Source organism: Mesitornis unicolor, unplaced genomic scaffold (assembly GCF_000695765.1).
Source record: "Mesitornis unicolor isolate BGI_N332 unplaced genomic scaffold, ASM69576v1 scaffold11244, whole genome shotgun sequence".
NCBI lineage: Eukaryota > Metazoa > Chordata > Aves > Mesitornithiformes > Mesitornithidae > Mesitornis > Mesitornis unicolor.
The window spans coordinates 1-17,900 of NW_010179440.1; the positions used below are offsets into that span (position 1 = coordinate 1).

The 17,900-nt window shown below is 40.5% G+C and overlaps 1 protein-coding gene across 1 annotated transcript in view; it reads right to left on the bottom strand.

Annotated features, from left to right (window-relative positions):
* Positions 1-1,502: 1,502 nt before the first annotated feature.
* Positions 1,503-17,900, bottom strand: part of NCKAP5 (NCK-associated protein 5) — a gene marked incomplete at its 5' end in the record, with an annotated part of 64,968 nt that continues 48,570 nt past the window's right edge. Inside the window, one exon of the mRNA XM_010182772.1 lies at positions 1,503-1,786. Within this exon, the coding sequence (XP_010181074.1) occupies positions 1,503-1,786 (284 nt within the window). The remainder of the gene's footprint in view (positions 1,787-17,900) is intronic.

Sequence of the window (17,900 nt, forward strand, 5' to 3'; positions counted from 1 at the left end):
GAGGCAGGCCGAGGGGAGGCAGGCCGGGGCGCTGCCGCCAGGTCGTCGGTGCTGAACGGTCTTTCCCGCCCTGTTTTAACTCAGCGTGAGGGGGTGACTCGTCTCTCCCGCACAGCCACGAGATTCTCTTTGGTCTTTTCACGGCCCTCAGGGTGTCACACCGACCCCTTCCAAAACCCCCTCTTTAAGCACACGTATGAGAAGAGAAGTTTTATTTACGAAAGATGTTTCAATGGAAATTTCTTAAAAGTCGAAAAAGACAACTCAAGTTTACGGTGGAAATGACTTAAAATATAACAAATTGCACAAAATATTAACACTGATCATACAATATTTCAAAGATTAACAGGCATGTGCTAAAGAAACTGTAGAGTCTAGAAATATCCCAAATATATCTAGTTTACAGATTGCTGTACAAAAAGCAGTTATAAATACTTCACATCTAGAAAAAATACACAGAAACTTTGAAATAGACTTTCCCTTACATATAAACAACCTTTGTAGAAAAAACAAACACACCCAATACACCAATCCCCTGCTCCTAGATATGTCTGAACTAGTACTGGTTAGCACCAACATCTGGAACTGTCACAAACAGGGGTCGAGTTTTGATTTTTAAAAATAATTTTAGTGTTTACAAGTAAGACCAAACGGGGACTACAAAAGGTAACACAACATGGTACATTCAGAAATTGATAGGAAATGAGCAGGGAGGAGGCAGACGTACAGAAAGTGTTGCAGTCAGAAGTAAAGGCTGGTTTGTGAGTTCGCATTCATCCCGGACTCCTTCCTGTGCCAGCAGTGAATTGCCTTGACCCTGATGTTTCAGAGTTACGCACACGATGGATGAAGTCACCGCCCGCAGCATCGGGCCTTTCACTCCATTTGTTTTATTGCCATGCCAAAAGTCAGAACCCTCTCAAAATAAGACACCTGTTGTGGGCTTGTAGTAACGGAAATGCACGTTTCCCTAGAACACCTGCATGGGATTGCACTAAAAATACAAAATAAAAAAATATGTTTTGTAAAAAGGAGCCCAAGAAAGTTTATTACAGACAATTTGGCAGGCTCAGGTTTATGGTAACGCAGTGTTTCTACATACAGTTTTTTAAGACTAGAACAAGTATAAATCTTTTAAAAAAAAAATCTACGAACTTTTCTTGTTAATATTAACATCAACTTCTTTAAGTTAGTAATCTGCCATTACAGGAGTGTAGCACCAATTTAATATTTATTGCTGTCATTTACCCCTACAAATATATTTTCCCAAGATATTTACAGCTGTACAAATATTCACAAAAGTGCAAAATTAAGACTTTATTCAACTGTTCGTTGCATTGAGTCACCCACCGCGACGACTGCCACCTTGCCTTTCTTATTGCTGTGTCGTGACACGCTGGAACCCCCTGCTGCGACCACAGCGATCTGGAGTTTCCAGCAGCCGCCTCTCGTCCCCTCTGGCCTTCAGCCCCGCTCTGTGTCACTGCCGCCCAAAAGCGTCCCTACCCGTCGTTGGAGCCCTGGCTGGCGCAGGAGGAGAAGCTGTCATAGAGAGAATCGCTCAGGGATTCCAAATTGTCCGTGTCGTGCTTACCCGAGCCGTGCAAGGACGCTGCTGCTTTCTTCCCATCCTCTTCCTTTTGTCCTTCAGCCCTGTTCAGACAGTTCTTCTCCTTTTCTAATAAAAGTACGTTATTGCTGTTAAATTTATTGAGAGACTCCAGGGAAATTTTAGATAATCTATTCTGGGAATCTTCTTTTGTTTCTTCAGTTTGTTTCAATTTCTGTAATAAGCGAGGGAAATATTAGAAACATATTTCTTACAAAAAATAAAGTTATCCCACTGTACATCATTCACTTCTGTCTTTCCAAAGTTCACAGGGTTAACAGAAATAGATTGTTAGACGCTTAAATCTCAGTTATAATTAAATAGAACATTAATGTCCATTTTAGGATAAATCATACTTATAATGATTCTGCTGAGACAAAACAGTTAAGTGCTGTTAACGTCTTAAGCAGCAGATCCTGGGTATGCATGTGTTAAGCACCTTCACAGTAATTTATATCTTCTTTAAGAGCACTTTGGGGGTATGTTTAAATGGGTATTTGTTCAAGTAGAGTTTGCAGTCTGCTAAAATAAAAGGTGCATAGACATGTTCAGAGGAGAAAATGGCATTTTCCATAAATTACAGATGCAAATGAAACTTGCTAGAGAATAACCTCACGTTTTGCATGTGTAAACCTATCGATTTCCACAGCCCCAAACCCTCTCTAATAGACAAGAAAGCAACAAGACAGGAAATTGTACTGAACTGGGCCGGTCCCCACAGACCAGAATCAATCAGATATTGGCCAGGCCTCCCCGGAGAAGTGCTGTAATTCTGCGGGAACACCGGACAACGCATTAGCACATTATATTAAAAATGCACAGTAGGATTATGCCGGAGTCACTTTATCCCTTTGTGAGCTGCTGGTATTTTCAATCAGAGATCTGACCAAGGAGTAAGGGAACTGCGTGGGGAGCAGTTCAATAAAAATGACCTGCCGTTCATACACGGGGCGCCTCAAAATCTGTGTAACTAACTCCTCCTGCAGATAGCGTTATCACAGGGATAGGAGATAACATTCAGCGCTTTATAGATCCTCAGAGAGGCAAGGCGCAAGAATGTTGAGATAGGCTGTTAGAGTGCAAGCCATTCCTCATTTTCGGTATTACCATCAGATAGTGAAGACTGCATCAGTAAATTACTGTCAAGCCAAGACATTAATATTTTGGTTTAGATAGAAAACGAAGTGGTATTTTAAGCACATGGAAAATATAGCATGGGCGATATGAGTCATTACATGCGCAGTTGTCTTTGTTCAGGCAGTTCTTCTGTCACCCAATGATCCCTTCCCACCCGAGGAGGGGAATCAGGAAAAGGAAAGGGGACCCGTGGGTTGAAACAGAAACAGATAATGACAAGAAACTAATATTAATACCAGTGTTAATATAAATTACACAAAGTTATACTCAGCCTATATAATGGTCACAAGCTGCACATTCCCAGCAGCAAATGCTAAATAACAAGCACTGCAAGTGTCTCAGCTCCAGAGAGACGTCACGGTCATGAGTGGGGCAGTCAGCCTTGGGAGCAGAATGATGGGTGAGACCCTCTGGGGGTACTGACCACTGAGGAAAGAGAGCCGTCCCCAGCAAACTCCCCAGTTTATAGTGATGTCTGTGGTATGGGATAATTCTGTTTGCTCCCCCCAGCTTCTCCACCTGGCTGCTAAAAAAGTGCTCAAGACTTTGATCACTATGGCCCTGCACACCAGGGCTGGCCACAAACTAAGCCAAAGCTTCTTATCAACTTCATTCCCATTGATTCAAGTGCTGTAGTCTTCTCAAAAATGCAGCTTTTCTGAATAGAAAATTGATCCTATCCCAGCGAAACCAGGACAGCAGTTGTAAAGGGTCATTAGAATGTTCTGAAAAATTCGAGTTTCAAGTTGAGTCAAACGTTGTGCATGCCGTGCTGCTTGTCCTTGGAAATCTTGGGCAAGAGGATGACAAAACAGTTACATGGTTTGATTGCTTGTTTTTATGGATAGTTAGACAAAAATCGAAATGTCAGTCCAATGACTGTTTATGTTGTGATCCTGTCATATTCCATAAGCTAACAATGCCTGGATTAGGTTAGTATTTTCATCAAATATTTCAAACAAACTTAAGCAAAGCAACAGGAGATCCTCAAGTCTGAAAATCTTCTGTTAATTAATCTTCAGTCTAAAAGGTTTTAGGGGATGTTGTGTTGGAGTCCGATTTTAGATGACAGTTCAAACTAATCTCTAATTACATTGTTTTTGGAAATAGGGGAATATAACCTTTTGTAACAGGAACAAACACAAATTTAGGACTCTTGAGCAGAAATTCTCCACAACTTCAGCTTAAAATGTTCTTCCCTTTGCCCTCATTTAAAAATATTAGACAATATTACTGAAGCAGTTGTTTCACTTCGCTGTAGGCCACATGAGAAAAGTCTCAGACATGGCATCAATAACGTACACATTATAACTTCTTGCTCTTCAGAGTACTAAATCTAAAATACTTTATTACATGCGAGACTAAATGATTTTTCTTTGTATATATTTTTCCCACTTCAGAGCTTTTCTGTAGATAAATTGAATGTGGCTGCTTAGCACAGACTTGAGGCTGCAAGAAGTCAATACTGGTCTTAGTAAGGTCTATGATAAAAATGTTATTGATTCAAATGGGGCCAATTTCAACTCCTGGGTAGGAGGAGCAGAGAGCTGCAGTATTTGCTGCACAGAGCAGTCCAGATGAAGCATTAACACAAGAACGGGATCTTCGGCTGGCGGAAGGGTAGATTTAAACCACAGGACAGACTGAATTCAGTGGTATATTCTGCCTATGTGTAGTATCAATAATTTATTATACCCTACAAGCACAACCTAGACTGCAATCTGACTTTAATCACACCCCAGTTTGTCATTGACTATAAGGCTATCTGTTTATAAAATATATTTGAGAAACTGCAGGGAACAGAAGAATTCTCTACAAATTCTAAGTAAAATCATTGAATCAAATGAAACTGAAGTGAAGCCCACCAGTGAAACCCACTGGCAAAAGATAGATACACACAGTAGTGAATGGTGCATCTACGATACATCAAGAATTAAAGGAAAAGGTAATTCTTAAAGTCACTGTAGCAAAATTTATTACTAAAATAGAGAGAGAATTCAGAAATAAGTTATGGATATTTTTTGATATACACTTGTCCTTTTTAGATGTCTTAATGCCCAGTTATATCCTTTTGTAAACAAAGTATCTTTTCCTTTCTTTAACACATTACTGCAATAGTAAGCAAGGACGAAAAGCAATGCTCATGCCATGTGGAATGCAATACTTTGTGGTTTTTTCATTTGATGTAGGTGTAATCTGTTTGGCTACAATACATTGCTTCAGACATAGTGTTATCTACGAGCTAGAGCCACCTATTGCTAATTTTATAATCAGGTAAGAAAGTGGGGTCATCTGGATGGCACATTGGTAGGGAACATTAATACACTAGAACTGTACTCAGATATCAGATGTACAACATGTACAGTGTGATCTTATCTCACGATTTTATCAGTACAGCTGCACTTAAATCTGTTAAATTTTCTGTTAAATCATATATGGAATAAAAATATATTTGTAGTTAGATAATTAAAGTATGATATTCTAGTCCTTGACACATGGAAGAAAATTAATCCTGAGCTCCATGTGCAAAAAAAAAGAAAACTTTAAGCAAAGGTACTAATGTAAGAATCCACATAGTCAACAAATCCTTTTCTCCCACAGTAACAAAATTATGTCCATTCCTGGAGTTGAAAAGTCACTGATAATTTCTTTGAAGTTGGTGTCTCAGAACAAACGTTACCCCAAGCTCTTTAAGAATTTTTTCTGTAGTTACTTTGGAACTAGTTACAATTTGGAAAAAAATTGCCAAAGAGTATTTACTTAGATTCATCCTTAATTTTCTTATTTTTCATGGCAGTCACAACAGCTGCTAGATGAATCAAAAGGCAAAACCATAGGAACTGTTATTAGGATTTGTTGGATAAATCGTGTATGTGGTTAAGTAGTGGTTTTAGTTTTGTTCATGTCAATTTGTTACTGACTGCGGCAGAGTCACAGATGTAACAAAGAACAACAGCCCAAAGATGTTAGTCTTGCGTATTTTAAAGTAATTAATACATATGAGAGTCACACTAAAGTGAATCAGTAGCTTTTTCTGCAGATCGGAACATCTGGCAGCAGATCAGGTGTGTTTTGTATCCACAAGGACTGGGTGAGACTGCTAATAGTGTAGACAGCACCTAACCTCTAAGTCATGGGTTCCCATCAGATCTTTCCTATATTCATAGTGATTTTGTGCATAATGAACAGGTGGTCTTATCATCAGAGGGAAAAAAAGGACTTGGTGATTTCCTTCAGTGTTGCTGAAAGAGTCAAGGTAGGACCAACAGTACGTGCCTGCTCTCAGACAGGATCCTTCTCAGAAGTAATACCTGAAGCCATCTCAGCCTGAAGGTGCTGACTTTGCCGCAACTATTCTGCATCTCTTCTAGGAATAAGGTGTCTGCTGCGTTTGGTGTGGTCACTTAATGTTTTCTGAAGTATTAATTTAAAGGAAAAGATAAAAAGATGTAGTCACAGGTTTTGGTCCAAGCACAAAAAAAGGCTCAGTGCAGAAAAGGACTGATTTTCCCAGTGCCCAACATCCCAAAGCAAATCAATATATAGCTTGTTTTACTTATGCTAACTATATTTTTGTATAGAAAATCCATACCGTTATAGCCTTAGGGTATGGGGAGCGTTTGCTGTTCTACTGTGTGTAAGTGGAGAGCTTCCCACCACTGGAGAAACTCATACCTCGTTGGTACGGGTACTTTATTCCACCTGCGGGCAGTGCCCGCTGTCAGAAGAGAAGCTCCCTCTGACATAATCCAGACATTCATCACCAGTCACATCACTTTGAAATAAACTCATGAGTCATGAATCAGAATAATGTTTCCTCGTTGGCAACATCCTAAAGGGAATAACTAAAACCCATTAGTGATATAATAAAATCCGGCATGTCACTTCAAGCACTGCAAATTAGGAAAACAAAGCTAGCCTGCAGTTACACTGATACATTATAAATAGGTGTTATTTCTACATTAATACATCAAACCAGATTTTTCAAAAAACTTCAAAAATGAGAGGTTACATGTGGGCAGAATGCATTTTCAGTGCTGTGTGATGAAGGAGCAGTCACAGCTGTATCTGTCTGAACGGCACAAGGGCTCTGCAGGGCTGACAGGACGGAGCAGGGAGGGATGGGCTGTTTGCAGGTACAAAGGACCCCCGAGCTGGCGTGCAAAGTCCACTCCTTCTGTACGGTAACACAGAAGCTCTGGCTGCCTGGAGGCCACGCTGTGCTTACAAGGCATGCCAGAGCCCAGAGTTAGCAATGAACCATTCTGCAGGATAAATGTATTTTCCAGCTGTCTAAGTTTAGTTAACCAGCACTTTAAAAGTGCTCAGAATCAGTTACTCACAAGAATAAAATGAACTTTATTTATGTCTCTCATGCACTGGGCAATTTAGTTTTTAGATTAACACAAAAGCAAGAAGGGCATTGCTTCAAGTGAAGTATAACTGCAAAACACTATTGGGTAAAAACAACTAAATTGCTATGAGAATTAAATATAGATCAAAAAAATCAATACTTAATTGTATAACTCAAGGTCTTTCATTTCAAATCTGATCTCTAATAGCAGATACAAAGTATGTTCGCTTTTTATTTTTTTAGTTATTATTTAAAACTTCATTGTGAAGGAAAACAATTTTCTACAGTTTTACCTTTTAAAAAATTGTTACTTTGTCTGCATATGTTCAAGGTAAACTTGAAGCCACGATGCCACTCTTTCGTATTTTAAATTCAGACTTTTACCAATTTAGATATCCTCTAGTCCTGTAATTGCTTTGTTTTTATGACACAATGGGGCTAAGCAGGATGTGCAGTTGCAGCATTACATAGGTTGCTCATACATAACCTATTTAGCAGGACATTTTTAATATGTTCACAGCTTCTTGTAAAATAGGTGTATTGTGATTCAGAGCAGTATTCTGATCAGAGACACACTGGTGTAATCAGGAGTAACTTCTCACTGAAATCAGTGGTGTTAGACGACCAGTGTGTGGTAGAAAGTGTAACGTGAAAAGGGTTGGTTCTGAGGTACCAGGTAGCAGCTTGCTATCATCCAGCCAGGACAAAATGCAATGGTAGACTCTGCGGAAAGTGAAATATCTCCGGATCTCATTGAACATCAGGTGGACAGGTAACACTCTGCAGTGAAAATACTTGTACAGTCACAGCCAGGAAACTACAAAGGTGAAAGCTGTAACTGCGTGACCTCTGCTGCATTACAGCTGAGCTAAAAATGGGATGTTTGAACTTCTTCCTCTGTAAAGCATAACCTTAAGTAATAAGATAAGCCTCACTCTCCCTTGTATACTGTCAGAAGCTTTCATCTATTTTCTGGATTGACAGTGAAATAATTTTTGAAATAATGAACCGCTTTTCTTTTTTTCTACTTGAGCAGAAATCGCACGGTTACTTTGCTGTAGCAGACAATGACATTCCCAAAGACACACCATCAGATTGTCAAGATAAACAATAAGTGCCAGTTTCTTTTCTTGGGAAAAAATGCATGATATGAATTATTTTTAAGCTCATTAGTCTGTTCAGCAGTTTCTAGGAAGGCCATATATACACAGGTACATATCATTCATTTACAGCATTATGGGTAACAGAACAATGACAACAGAACCAAAGCTCGCCTACTGTATTTAGGAGTATAACAACCTACAAATCTACTTTAATATCACAAGGACAAGATTTCTGACGATCATGAGTTGTAAGTAAATTATCTTAAGAGGGAAGAGAGCTGATTAGCATGATCTGTGCATGATTCACAACTGCAGATCTGGACAAAACAGCTCTCGCTTAATGAAGAGGCGACTGAGGACTAGAGACTTACACTGTCTACAGCTTGAACTCTTGCATGGTTTAGGAGATAAAAGATAGTTTAGTGAACTGAGCCTTATGCTTTCAAAAGCATAATTTTAATAAAATGATGAGATGACTAGGTACATTCAGCATTCTAATGCCAAGAATATCATCCTTATAATCTACAAAGTATATGATTACTTTGTTGATATGACAAGACTGTTTGACCTGATTAAGTATATACCAACTCTCTTTGAACTTTTGCATAATTTAATAAACAAAGATTTTCAGGATCAAATTTCCAGGTCAGGTAAATCTAGCTTTTTACTTTCTGCTCAGTGATGAACTGAATGCCACAAATGTGGTGGTTTTCTCACAGTGCCCCAGAATGGCCACTGGATGCATCAACTGTGCATGGATAAAGTTTATTTAAAACAGAGTAAGAAAATATTCTAAGTTGAAATACCCTAGAAAAGGATCACAATGCAGGTGCTCAGTCAAGTCTGTTGAGGGGATTTATTAGGAAAAAAAAAAGCAATTAACCATCAGCACTATTTCCAGACGGTAAAGCAGGGTCTCACTGTTCACATTGGCAGAATCACCAATGTTGCTGCTCGCAGAGCAAATCTATTGCTTACTGCAATCAGAGGCTCATCACAAGGTGTTAAGGAAGAAATATCCATGGTGAGAAACGAAGCTCATACTCAGGTTTTAAAACCTCATAGACTGAAAATGGAACAAGACATGCACAGGATACAAGAGGATACACTTTACTTTTCAGAGATCCCTTTAGCTTTACTTATAGGGACAATGAAATAACAAAATTGTTCTGATTTTCTAGTGATGGGGGAAAATAATCACATTAAAAAAAATCAGTGAAAGATAAGACTGATGACAAAGTTATTTAACTTGACTTAACCATTTGGAGTGCTATCCTATTCCTTGGCAGAATTATGTTGAGGGTTATGTTGCCAGTGAAATGGTACTGGAACGACGCAGTCCAGAGTAACTTCACTGTTTCAGTCCTCATCAGACTGTACTTCACCACAGAGCATTTCAGTAGACAGAGATCAGTCCTACTGAATGGAAGTAGTTGTCCTTACCTTGATGCAAGTATGGCTGATGGTTTCAATAAAGAAGGGGCATTATAAAAAAACGGGTGACAGTTTTACCCAAGAATAGAGGTTTGGAGGATTTTCTTTCCTTTTAATTGGAATATTTACTCAGAACTGAATCAAGAAAGTGAAAAAAGTATACTTAAAGATTTTTTAAATCCAATACAAAATGCGGTTCCTAATGAGACAGATTCTATCCCACATTAGACTGTAGCAAAAAATTCACTTCAAACCTTCAGTAATAGGGGTAATTTCTTCACGCCACTGTTCATAAGTAGCTGTGTTCTTGCCTGAACAGGACTACTTATGTTGGTAATTAAAAAGACACACAACCCTTCCCTCTCTAGTTGTGTCTGTGTTTCTGGGCTGTAATATCTGTGTATCAGTCATCCAGCAGACTAATGGAAAATGGAATTGTGCTTCAAGGCTGTACTACAAATGGTAACTGGTAGTGGGTGATGATTTTCCACACTGGTAATCCTCTCTTTTGAGTACTGGACTAGATTCACTCCAGGTTAGCCTGTGACTACCCAAGGTACATTAGCTGACCTAAGGGCAAAAAGACAGAAGCAGGATGGAGAAGGAGCAACGTTATGTGGCAGCATCAAGAGCAAACCAGCAGTATGAAACCATGGAGAAATAATTCTCCCAGCTATGACCATTGGCATGTTGTGTGCACTAAAAGGGTTGTGCTGTCTGCAGGGGAGTTCAAAGAGTGTGAATCTCTGCTGGAGGACCTGCAGAGGAAAGAAAGGAAACGTCCCTTCTTACAGGTTTTAAAGATGATTCACAGAGGTAATTTAAACAAAGGAGTGAGCTCCACAGCAAATAGTTTTCTCATTTTTAGCCTCTGAGGAGGACAGTTCAGAAGATACAATCTTTCCAGAGCCATCAGCCCACCACTGCGTGCCTGCACATTTAGCTGCTGTGGAGGGACCCTCCATGTTCAGGTGCATGGTACACGCACATTAAAATGATACCTCTTCCAAGCTCTCACCAAGCAGAAATACAGAGGTGATAACTTACACATTTGGAAGCAAGATCTTCTTTATTCTTAAAAATTTCTAAATTAGCATGCTTAAATCCCACACCAAAAAAATAATTTATTTTAGGAGCCTGAAGTTGTCATTTTCCTTTCCACTCCAGATTTTAATCAACTCTCCACATACCAGATTTCTTTTACCTCTGCTGAATCTAACCAAAACCCATTGCCCTCTCTTTCCATTTCCATGACTCCTGGCCTCTGGAAGGCACTAATAAACGCCACCAGGTGTGCCCTCCTCTACAGGATGTGGAAACCAACCTCCCTAACTGGGGGTGAGGGGGTGCAGCTGGGCAATCATGCCCCATGCTGCACTGTAAGTGCTCCTGGAGGCAGCTGAGGAAGCAGCTGTAGCCCAGGTTCCCAGTAAACCCGCTGCAGCCTGAACTATGTGCATGCTGTTTTCTGACCCTGTGCAATGGGTCTGCGAAAGTTCCTCTGTAATCAGAGAAAACTGCGACAGGATAGATGCAAATAATGATGCTGGTTACGTGACTGCACTTGCCACCTCTTCAGCTGGCATTACGATCTGCACAATTTTCAGGACTGATTCAAGCAAAGCGTGAATTGCAGAATGGAAACCTATGTTTAAGTTCATCTGCCATCAAACCCTACATAACAGTGCAGTTATTTATGTGTACTTTCTGAATTTATGCAAACAATTTATCTCTGCTGTAGGGCAGAATATTTTGAGGGACAGAGACACAGCATGCACAGAAATCTGAGCAAGAGTTTCAGATACAGGCTGAAGAACCAAATTAAAGTAGAAGGATAAATCCTCTTGCAATTTTTAGTTCATTTCAGTACACCAAGTTGTATCAATAAAGAACCCATAGTATAAGTCAGCTGGAAAATAAATGCTATGAAGGATGTTCTATTTTATGTCATCTGAATTTGATTAGTGATTAGTCTTGGCGGTTAAACCACACGGGAACAGTAATCAAGGTTTCTCTGCTGCGGTTCTGCAACAACTGGAAAACACAGTTGGCTCATGTCCTATACCATGATGGGACATTAACCTAAAATCTAATTAATCTATGAATGAGTTATGGTTCTAGAAACATACTATATTATAATCAATTTTAAGTGAGTTCCTAACAGAAGATAAGATGAAGAAAAAGCTGTAAAATTACCAGAGGTTGATAAATTCTGTTTACTATGACTGATGATTTTTATGGAGGATAATTTTACAATCCATCAAACTTTTGTCAGTTCAAGAATCATGCTGCCAAACGTATGCAGTAAATTAATTTCTAAATTTACATATTTATTAAAAATCTTATTGAAAACAGCAGGAAGTAAGCCTTGTTTGAATAATAAAATAACTTGTTATTCTACTGGAAAGAAAACAAAAAAAAAACCCAACCAACCGACCTTCTATTAAGATGATTTTATAGTAAGGCAATAATTATAAACAGCTACATGAATTAGTTAACCAAACAATGTATTAAATACCCAACCCAAAATTAACCAAGAATTAAAAAAACCTGTTGGAAGATAAGTAAAAAACGTAATTTAAAAGCTGAGAAATTAATGGCTGGGTTTCAGATGTGCTTGAGGACACGTTTGGAAACTCGGGCCCATTGGCAGGAGCGCTGCAGGCCCTGTGGAAGCATGGGGAGCTGCAGGTGCCTGTTGTGTGGCTTCCCCTCTCGAGGTGCTGCAGAGCAGAGGAGTGTGAGCGATGTTCTCGTGCCCGTGGCCACAGGAATGTGCCCAGAGAGGTGAGCTGCTGCCTCAGGAAATAATTCAGTGAGCCAAGCCTGTTTATTCCCACAGAAGTCCAGTGGAATGAGGTGTAACAGCTGCACCCTGGGCACCTCTGCTGAACAAGAACCATAGAAACATCTGCTGAGCAAGGGAATAAAGAGGGACAGCAAAGGAGCAAAGACAATGGCATGTGGTAGCATGTGGCACAACCCCTGAGGAGAGCTTGAACTACTTCCCCACCAGTTATACAAGGAAGGATGAAGAAGTGTGCCAAAATGGTGGACTGGGAAGTGTGGTGACATGATCTGAGGCAAGTGAGGCACCTCAGAGTCCAGTCGAGCACAGTTCTTGGCTGTGTCTACTTGCAAGGCTCATTTCAGTGTTACCCATCAGTTACGTTACAAAGATTTTCTGCCTCCCCTTTGATGTATTACACCACTGCTGTGATGCCTGTGCTGTCCATACCCCACTGACTTGCTCCTGGTATCACAAGAGCACTGAAGCCAGGTCTCATGTCTTCTTTGCTTCCTTCCCTGGTGTCATCTCCACAATTGCTGCAGTTTTCTTTGACCACTACCACCACTGGGGCCAGCCATTCACACTCTTAAAATACCTAATTTGTCTATACAAAATACATAATCACTCTGCCTGCATTCATCGGAAACAAGGCTTGTGTAATGATAACAACTGTGCCTCTTCGCTCAGCACTCTCACGTGTCTCATGAGTGACCGGGGTCAAGGAACAAGGCCTTCTCCTTTGATTTATGGATTATAGGGTGCCTGGTGTTTGTTCAGATCCTGCAGTGTGACCGGTCCCTGAGAGGATCCATGTTGTTTGGGGTGTCCGCCAGGGTTACCAGGAGAAAGCAGTGCTCATGGTGACAGCACCGAGAATGGAAACAGGCTAAGATTGATTTAATAATTTAGCTAGTAGACTAAAATATATCTTGATGGAAAAAAATATAGATTGTAACTAATCTCAGGTTTACCAGACAACTCAAGGATACAGTCCTGGGCTGTGACTCAGTACCCATGTGGATTAATCCAAAAGGAAATGAGAGAGACAGGGCTACATGCAGGGAACAGGCAATTCATGTCGTAAATGCCGACTGTAGATGATATTCCTTTGCCCAGTTCTAAAGGATGATCAAAAAGGAACATTGTGAATTAAGCAGAGTAATGCTGGGCACCCAGATGACCACTGCTGGAGATGCAGACGGAAGTTCCTACAGCCAGGAGATTTACAAAGTGTTCAACCTGACTCCTCACAAAATTAAAGCAGTGATACACATTTTGATTAATACACTTATCATTTGGCTGTGATCCAAGGGGAATTTTAGTTAATTTATGGGTTTGGATTTGTTTGCTTCATCTTTTAGATACATCTGTTTCTGGTCATGAGAACCTCTATCTATCCTACTCCGTGGTTCAGCCAGGCATAGCAAATGTCTCTCACTGGGATCGGGCAGGAGGCATTAATGGTTGCAAACTCTCTGTGAGGGGCACAGCCTCAAAACCGAAAGGAGTCAAGGACAAGTGTGCTGGACAGAGCTTTGCCTTTCCACCTTTGCCTTCCCTGGATACCAGCAAGGTTCAGGTCAAGCAGCTACATGGATCTAAAAGGCTGGGAAACATCTGTGCTGAGTGAACCCGGGCTATGAAAGTGCCCCCTTAGAACGGGAGGTGTTATTTTGACAAGGCTTTGGAGGCTTTGTCCGAGAAAGGAAGCAGAGTGAAAATATATGCTGGGAACCCCACTTCTGTGGGGGTCAGACTCCCCTGTTTGGCTGTGAGAAACAGTTGTTGGGAATGATCAAAGCAGGAATTTGGTGTGAGGAACCTGTTCCCACAGTGGGCTTCCTGCAGTGACAGAAGAATGGAGTGGTTTTGGTATTGATTCTGCTACAATTTGTGTATAAATAAAGAAATGTGTACAAGAAGTGATAGCCAGCCACATGAATGGATTTGTTGGACAAACGCTTTACAAGATTTAATGACCTTGGCAATACGCAAGTGTTGCTGCAGTATTAACACTGCAAACTGTTGTGAGATACTGGTAATACAGAACATGTTCCTATGCCTAAAATACAGATTATCATATTGTTAATATAATAGGCCACTAGGAGGACTAAAATACAACTGGAATTCATGCAGACACACTGTGGAGCTAATATGCACTCATTTTTTTCAAAGACCAAAGATGATACAAACAGAAAACTTGGATAAAAATAGAGAATAAAGCAGTTCTCAGACCCTGTTAGCAAATGAATAATTTGAAAAGTGTTGCTTAAAATGAGAATCTAATTTTTATTGGAATAGAAAAAAACCTCGTCACAGCGTTGATTTCTTTGTTATTTTAGATTATTCAGGCTTCAAATACCTGTAAGAACGGAATAAACATTTCCTCTGTGCGCACACGTTGTTAGGAGCTCTGTATGGACAGCAGGACTGCTGACAGCCGTACAGTTCTGCTCATGCACAACTCTGCAAGATCAGGGTGTGAATTTGCTTCTGAGATTCTGAAAATCCTTCAGCAGAGGGGTGATGTGTTTGTGGTTAGCCCTTGTAGTGCAAGATCTCGTCCTGAGTAAGAATCCTTGATGAGAATATTAAGTGATAATGATTATTTGCTTAGCACTGCTATGGGGCCTTCAAAGCCCTAAAAGCAGCCTCCTGCCAGCACTGGATAAAATTCTAAATGCAGCTGGAAGGAGAGGTTTAGCAATGTGGACAGCCAGCCAGAACATCACCCTGATCTCCATGGTCCTGCACTCTTAACTGATAGGCTTTTTGTCACTATTTGAATATTTATTTTTTCTTTGCAGGCAACAAATTCTCTGTGGAAAGACAGAGGCCTGTAGCATTCTGCTCACTAGAGAGCATCTGAAATGCTCTTCAACATACAGGACCTGGCATTTTATCCAGTGTATGTGGTAGTTAATCAAATATTTTGCACTGACTTCAGTAGACTTTGGATCAGACTCTTGATGCATTAGAGAGATAAATTATTTAACTTACTGAGTTCCCCTAGAAACAAAATATTGAGCTGCAAACAAAGCTAACAAACACCAAATGGGATACCATCTGCTGCAATGAACAGAACATGACCAGTTTCCCCCATGCTTGAGATTCTTCCAAAATACAATCTGAAATAGGTTTGATAAACTCCCAAATGTCTCACAAAACTGGCTCAGCACAGGTTAGCAAATGCTAACGCCACCAGCAACAGCAAGCCAGACTCTGATACATCAACTGGAGTCGTCTGTGATTTTCCTTCTATTGGACTGCCCTGCATAAAAGCTCAGGAGGTTTCTGGTGTCCAGAGCCTTTGGAGATGTTTCTGATGTTTCATGCCCTGTGTCCTAGGTCCTATGGACACTGAGTAGTTTCTGTCCCTGAGTAAATATGGATGGTAATAATCTATATAATGATGCACTCATAAATCCGTATTCTTTTATCTTCTGACATCCAGACTCTATGCCTTACAACCTTCCGGAGGAACAGGATACGGAGGCAAAAGCAGCTCTATTTCCCACAGGAAAGGCAGGAGAGAACTGAAATCCCAACTCCAGAGCATTCCCTACTCGATATCAAAGTGTTTGGCTGTGACAGAAAATATGTGGGTTCCCAAACATGTTCACAGGGACAGAAGGGCTCTGCTGAGCTAAATGCAGTGCATGTGACGCTAGTGGGTGCCACCACCATTAGCTCCCTTTGCACTTAGAAAGCATACTGAATGAACAATCAAGTAGTTCTTATGTCACGTAAGGAAAAAATCCAATAGGATTTCTCCTGTAGAACAAGACAAGATGATAAATGTCTTCATATCTAAGTTTACTACGTAGCCAGACACTTCGTCTTCTAATATCACCACTGTAAGTGATGAAACCACCATGAGCAAACAGAAGCTCCAAGACTGTTCAGTCTTTAGCAGTTAACCAGAAAGGCTACAGTTCTCCACGTTACACAGCTCTTTTACATGGTGACTGCTGTTATTTGGCTTGCTCTGCTGCCTCTGCTTTCATCACTGTGCTACAAATGATGTCACAATACAGATTCCATGTTTTTACAATGGATTTTATTTCTAGAAATGCTGTATTATAAACATTGAACTCTCTGGTACCCTGGCTTGTTATAGTTCTGAGTGTTCCAATAACACTACTAATAAAAATGTTTTAAAAAATTAAATAGATGGTAGTTTTATCATTTTCCACTTGCTCATACTCCAATAGTGTGAAAAATATTATAAAGAAACAGGTTTAAAAGCACAAAAAGTTTCACTATGATATGATCTTAACTGTAACATTGTAGGACTGGACTAAAAAAAGGCCACAGTATTTGGCCTTCCTTTTAACTCAGGGGAAAATGCCTGCTGAGGTCCCATGACATTGCCCACAGAGCCAACGTACAGAAGTAGGACACTACAGATCAAAACTCTGCCAGAGAGAGGGAGGATATCTAAACCAGTTTTCAAGCACCTATATGAACACCATGATTTTCACAGGATCCAAATATGTGAATGTCAGAGACATCAGCAATTCCTGCAAATTTCTAGCACCTTTGAAAACGGGACAGCTGAAGTGTCTAAATACGAATTTAGGCACAACCATCAGGAAACGAAGCTTGAAAAAACTGGCCTATATTTTTACTGATTAAGGGCCATAAGCAAGACTAATGCTCAGCAACAGAATATATTAATACTTAAATTTTTCATTCTCACCCACTTCTGCTTTACTCCTCATCCACCCAAATCCGTCCCAATAATGCAATCATCAGGCACAGTCAGCATGGGTTCACAAAGGGAAAGTCCTGTTTAACTGATCTGATATCCTTCCATGAGAAGGTCACCCGCCTCATGGATGAAGGGAAGGCAGTGGATGTAGGTTTTCTGTATTTTAGTAAGGCTTGTGATCCTGTCTCTCAGAGCATCCGTCTGGACAAGCTGTCCAGTTGTGGGATGAGCAAGTTCATGGTGTGCTGGGTGAAGATGGATGTACCATTAGCAAGTTTGCCGATGATCCCAAACTGGGAGGTGCTGTTGAGTCTCTTGAGGGACAGGGGGCCTTGCAGGGGGTTATAGATAGGTTGGCACATTGGGCTATGATTAATTGGATGAAATTTAAGTTGAAATGCTGGATTTGGCACATGGGATGGAGTAATGCGGAGCACAAGTATAATTTGTGAGAGAAGCAGGATCAATAGAAGTCAGCAGCATGCCCTAGGAGCCAAGAGCAACCTGCGGTGCACCAAACACAGCATAACCAGCCAGTCAAAAGAGGTGATTGTCCTGCTGTATTCAGTGTTGGTGCGGCCTCACCTTGAATACTGTGTGTGGTTGTGGGCCCCACAATCACAATGATATGAGGGTCCTTGAATGCATCCAGAGGATGGGAACAAAGCTGGTGAAAGGGCTGGAAGAAATGTCCTATGAGGAGTGGGTAAGGACTTTGGGCTTGTCTAGTTTGGAGAAAAGGAGGCTGAGGGGTGACC